The 6,153-nt window shown below is 45.9% G+C and overlaps 1 protein-coding gene across 1 annotated transcript in view; it reads left to right on the top strand.

The window, feature by feature from the left end:
- The window catches only part of LOC111955143 (transmembrane glycoprotein NMB), a 19,489-nt gene extending 13,557 nt beyond the window's left edge, over positions 1–5,932 (top strand). The window contains exons 5-11 of the mRNA XM_070436189.1: positions 882–1,172; positions 1,392–1,457; positions 1,588–1,890; positions 2,197–2,302; positions 2,470–2,696; positions 4,665–4,755; positions 5,199–5,932. Coding sequence (XP_070292290.1) covers positions 882–1,172; positions 1,392–1,457; positions 1,588–1,890; positions 2,197–2,302; positions 2,470–2,696; positions 4,665–4,755; positions 5,199–5,352 — 1,238 coding nt within the window. The 3' untranslated portion in view covers positions 5,353–5,932. The remainder of the gene's footprint in view (positions 1–881; positions 1,173–1,391; positions 1,458–1,587; positions 1,891–2,196; positions 2,303–2,469; positions 2,697–4,664; positions 4,756–5,198) is intronic.
- Positions 5,933–6,153: the final 221 nt, after the last annotated feature.

Here is a 6,153-nt window from a genome sequence, read left to right as displayed (position 1 = left end):
CCTTGTACATCTTATAGGACACCAAGCCCTTAGTCAGGTGGAGCTTTAGCACTTTGCTTTCACTTATTTAATAAATTCTGACTAGCCATAGGGAGTCAGGGATTTTGCTGATTGTAACGCAGGCGTAGTATAGTCTCTCTTACACATCATCCAAACAGCCGTAGAAGGAGGCTAAATGTCACAGCCACAGGCCTGCTCATGGCTTTGAGCAAGAAATTGACTGTCAGGAGTTAAATGGACTTAACATGGGGAAAGTCATTGTGGGATGTTTTGAAAACTAAGGGAGGAAAATGTTTTTTTTACAAACTTGTTCTGTACTGTGAAGTTAATCTGAATATGTGCTTCATGTTTTCACATAGGCAGGAGGCCTATATATTCTCATATGTGCTGTAGCCTACATTCAWTTATTTAAAAAAAATCGCTGACGTTCACTGACACCGGTCATATTCAACGATTTAATAACGTTTTTTTGCTGGCGTTCACTGACACCGGTCATACTCAACGATTTAATTTTTAAAAATTGCTGACGTTCACTGACACCGGTCATATTCAACGATTTAATAACGTTTTTTTGCTGACATTCACTGACACCGGTCATATTCAACGATTTAATAACGTTTTTTTGCTGACATTCACGGACACCGGTCATATTCAACGAGTATTGCTCGTTTGTAAATTCAGCAGTTATTCTGCGCTCTGGTACACTCAGACGTGAGTGCTCTGAAATCGGAGTAGATAACCAGAGAGAATTTACAAACACACCCTATGGGTTCCGGGACCTCTCAATTTACAAATGAAGCACTGGATACAGATAGATGAATGTATAGATGAACGGATGTGTCATGTCTGAGTGTTTCTTGTTAACCTTTACCCATCCACAGACAAGATCCCAGTGGCTGTGAATATTTCTCAGAAGGCATCAGCCAACCTGTCGGACAGTGTATTTGTGCGTGGCGAGGACGTTGTGTTCAGTGTGTCGGTTCACGACCCCAGTAACTACCTGAAGACCGCAGACGCCGTCGACTACATCTGGGACTTCAAGGACGGCAACCAGCTGGTCACCCATAGCAACATAGCCACTCACTCCTACAGTGCGGTTGGAGATGTCAACGTGAAGCTGAGGGTGGAGGCGACGTTCAAGATCCCATGTCCTCCGCCCACGCAAACTACAGGTACGCACACCTGAGTCACACTTCACTTCAGTGGATATTGCAGGTACACAAACCTAGAAGTACATAGTACACACTAATGAGTATTCACCATACTACTGGCACTCCAGCCTGGAATAAGGTATGCACCATTGGGGGAATGTTGTTTGCGCTGATTGCGCTGCAGCCCCACGTCCGTCTTTGAAGCGTTATGTGTCATATCACTCTTTTTCTCTCCTTCAGCGGCCCACACACCTCCCCCTGGAACTCACTCCATCACTCACAAAATGGAGACAACCCATGGTTTTGGTAAGAATGACCTCTGTAATGTGCGTTGAATAGAAGTGTCTGCCAGATTGTATGAGGAAGTGTTTTCTCTTGTGATTTTAGTTCTATTCATCTGACATAAACTGTCCAAATTCCACTGTCTCGTTTCCAGTGCCAGTCACCACTGCCAGACCCGCCTCCAACACACCTGTTCCTATGACTACAGGCTTCCCGACGACAGAGCCCCTCCCCCCGACRGTTGCTGACGTGACCGTGGCGCTGTTCAACCCGATACAACTTTTTGCCCAGTTCTTGCTAGCTGGCCCCACCCCCATGTCCCTGCCCACTGGCCCTACCCCAATGTCCCTGCCGGCTGGCCCCACCCCCATGGCCCAGCTCCGCCACGCACATCTGGCAGCCAATGATTGCTTCCGCTACTTCTACGGAAACTTCCAGACCAACATCACCATTATTGGTGGGTGGATGAGGATATAGTGCATCTCAAATGGCATCATATTCCATTTATAGTGCACTACTTTGGGGCCCATAAGGCTCCCATATGTCTCTGGTCAAAGTAGTGCCCTATATAGGGAATAGGGTGCCATTTCGGCCATAAACACTCTCATAGGGGCAAATACTAAGTTCCACTGCCCAATGTCTACACAAATGTTCACTTAATCATGTATTGATATCAATGGGAGTGGAAGTATTTGCTCCAATGTGAAAAGTCTTCAATCCAAGCATGTTTTAATCACTCCATCCATGCCTTACCCAATCACAGAACCCAAGCACTTAATCAACAGCCTGCCAGCCAATCGGATCGTGGACGTGTCTGCTGCCAAGGTCACCAACACTGACATAAGCTTCCTGGTCAAGTGCCTGGGCAGGTGAGTGGAACACAATTGAATGTGGCTAAGGCAACCCTCAGACATGTTTTTGGACTAGTGAAAAATGTCATTTGTAATGAATATTAACTCACAAACCACTCCATAGTTGCCCCATCCATCTACCATAACCACCCTCCTCTCTCCTCCTCCTCTCCGCCTTCCCCAAGCACTCCCACCTCAGCCTGCACCATCGTCTCGGACCCCTCTTGCCWCCAGGTGAGGAACATCGTGTGTGAAGATGTGCCCCCATCGTCGGAGTGCAAGGTGCACCTGCGGAGGACCTTCCTGGAGCCAGGGACCTACTGTGTGAACATCACCCTGGAGGACACCAGCAGCCTGGCCCTCACCACCACCACCACCATCACCATAAGCAACACTGACCCTGACACACCCGGTAGGTCACAGGGCTAGACCCTGGGGTGTTATTCAGGTTGAGTCCCAAATGGCACCCTACAGTGCATTCGGAAAGTATTCAGACCCTTGACTTTTTCCCAATTTTCTTACGTTACAGCCTTATTTTAAAATGGATTAAATAGTTTCCCCCCCTCATCAATCTACACACAATWCCCCATAATGACAAAGCAAAAACATGTTTTTAGAATTTTCTTTGACATTTAAAAAATATATATAAAAAATAAAAAGCTGAAATTACACATTTACATAAGTATTCAGACCCTTTACTCAATACTTTGGCAGCGATTACAGCCTCGAGTCTTCTTGGGTATGACGCTACAAGCTTGGCACACCTGTATTTCTGCCATTCTTCTGTGCAGATTGTCTCAAGCTCTGTCAGGTTGGATGGGGAGCATCGCTGCACAGTTATTTTCAGGTCTCTCCAGAGATGTTCTATCGGGTTCAAGTCCAGGCTCTGGCTGGGCCAGTCAAGGACATTCAGAGACTTGTCCCGAAGCCACTCATGTGTTGTCTTGACTGTGTGCTTAGGGTCGTTGTCCTCTTGGAAGGTGAACATTCTCCCCAGTCTGAGGTGCTGAGTGCTCTGGAGCAGGTTTTCAAGGATCTCTCTGTACTTTTCTTCGTTCATCTTTCCCTTGATCCTGACTAGTCTCCCAGTCCCTACCTCTGAAAAACATCCCTACAGCATGATGCTGCCATCACCATGCTTCACCGTAGTGATGGTGCTAGGTTTCCTCCAGACGTGAYGCCTGGCATTCAGGCCAAAGAGTTAATTCTTGGTTTCATCAGACCAGAGAATCTTGTTTCTCATGGTCTGAGATTCCTTTAGGTGTCTTTTGGCAAATTCCAAGCAGGCTGTCATGTGTCTTTTACTGAGGAGTGGCTTCCGTCTGCCTACTCTACCATAAATGCCTGATTGGTTGAGTGCTGCAGAGACGGTTGTCCTTCTGGAGGAACTCTGGAGTTCTGTCAGAGTGACCCTCGGTCTTGGTCACCTCCCTGACCAAGACCCTTCTCCCCCGATTGCTCAGTTTGGCTGGGSGGCCAGCTCTAGGAAGAGTCTTGGTGGTTCCAAACTTCCTTTTAAGAATGATGGAGGCCAATGTGTTCTTGGGGACCTTCAACGCTGCAGAACATTTTTGGTACCCTTCCTCAGATCTGTGCCTCAACACAATCCTGTCTCGGAGCTCTACGGACAATTTCTTCGATCTCATGGCTTGGATGTTGCTCTGACATGCACTGTCAACTGTGGGACCTTCAATAGACAGGTGTGTGCATTTCCAAATCATGTCCAATCAATTTAATTTACCACAGGTAAATCAAGTTGTAGAAACATCTCAACGATGATCAATGGAAGCAGGATGCACCTGAGCTCAATTTCGAGTCTCATAGCAAAAGGTCTGAATACTTATGTAAATAAGGTATTTGTTTTTTAATTTTAATACATTTGCAAAACATTTTAAAACCTGTTTTCACTTTGCCATTATGAGGCATTGTGTGGAGATTGATGAGGATTTTATTTATTTAATCCATTTTAGAATAAGGCTGGAACATAACAATATTTGGGAAATATGAAGTGGTCTGAATACTTTCCTTATGCACTGTATATAGTGAATAGTTTGCCGTATGGATGGTCCCTGGTCAAGGTAGATCACTATATAGGGAGTAGGGTGCCATTTTGGATACAATGTTGGGAATGTGTATAAATCCACAGCCATAGATGGGATTTTCATTTTGAATTTTGTTTCTTTTGATGGTATTGAGGCACAGTTTACACCTGACACTAAAGTGGTTTATTTCTCTCCTAATCTCATCCCACCTCTCTCCACTTCTTTCCATCCCCCACCCCTTTGATTCTTGACTCCCCTCGATCCATCCCACCTCTCTATCACTCTGTCAATTTCCCTCACATTCTTGTCTCTCCGTCCCTCCCCCCATCTGTTTGTAGAGTCTAAAGCTCCTCATGCTGCAGAGGTTGTCCTCTCCTCCAGTGCTATTCTGGTAGCCATCTTTGCATTCACCGCCTTCATAGTCTACAAGTAAGTCAAGCCACTCAGTATTACGTGTGCACACACTCAGTTTCCCTTACTCATGATCTCTCATCTCCATCTCCCCCACTTCATCTCTCTCCCCTATCCCCCTTTCCCTCCATCCTCTCTCCATCTCTCTGTCCACTCCTCCTCGTCTCTCCCTCTCCTCTCTCACCCCACCCTCCCCATCTCTCCTCCCTGACTCCCCCACCCCATCTCCCCCTACCCTCTCTCCTCCCTCACCCCATCTCTCCTCCCTCTCCGCTACTCCCCCTACCCTCCATCTCTCCTCCCTCCCCCACCCATCTCTCCCACCCCATCTCCCCCTACCCTCCATCTCTCCTCCCTCCCCCACCCATCTCTCCCACCCCATCTCCCCCTCTTCTCTCCCTCCATCTCTCCCCCTTCCCTCCATCTCTCCCTCCTCTCATTTCCTCTCTCTCCCCTCCCAGGCGCTATAAAGTCTACAAGCGAGTGAGGAGGTCCCTGGTGGAGGACGCCAGTGGCCATGTTGGTGTTGGGGGTCGTATGGGCCGGCTGAGGGAGGTAATATTCCCCACCAACGAGGAGAGGAGTCGCCTGCTGTCGGACAGACACCCCCTGTAGACCCACCGATGGTACTACAGCCACAGGCTGCAAATTTGGGGTGTATTCAGTGGTGTGAAACGTTTTGAATGGTGCAGATAGAAATAGAATCAAGAGCTTACTGGATTCCCTGTCGTACCTGACAGACAAGCATATCTGTTCTACACAATACATTTCTATCTCAATGTTCTGTAACATTATATAATCCTTAACAGGCCCCAGGATTTTTACTCAGAGGTTCTTCAGTACCAAGTTGAATTTTAGCACATTCATAAATGCATCACAAAGAAGATATCTATACCAATAACTAAGAGAACTAACAACTGTTAATAAGATAGCAAGAGGAACATTTAACTTTTGATAAAATATGAAAATACTAATGCCTTTGTTTAGTTGACTTTGTTGTAGAAAAGTATGTCTATAGGAAGTCTAGACCCTCCTTGGATTTCTTCACATTTTATTGTGTTACAAAGTGGGATTAAAATGGATTTCATTGTAATTTTTTGTCAACAGCCTACACAAAATACTCTGTAATGTCAAAGTGGAAGAAAATGTATATCTTTTAAAGATGAATGAAAAATAAAACACTAACATACATTGATTGGATAAGTATTCACCCCGAGTCAATACATGTTAGAATCACCTGTAGCGTTGATTACAGCTGGGTCTTCTTGGGTAAGCCTCATAACAGCTTTGCACACCTGTAGTGCAATATTTTCCCATAAAAAAAATATTCAAGCTCTGTCAAAGTGTTGAGGATCATGGCTAGACAGCCATAGTTTTTCAAGCAGATATAAGTCAAAAGTGTAACTTGGCAGCTCA

This window comes from Salvelinus sp. IW2-2015, linkage group LG30, assembly GCF_002910315.2.
Source record: "Salvelinus sp. IW2-2015 linkage group LG30, ASM291031v2, whole genome shotgun sequence".
Lineage (NCBI taxonomy): Eukaryota > Metazoa > Chordata > Actinopteri > Salmoniformes > Salmonidae > Salvelinus > Salvelinus sp. IW2-2015.
The sequence above is the reverse complement of the archived record's forward strand: the minus strand, read 5'-3'. Positions and strand labels throughout refer to the sequence as shown.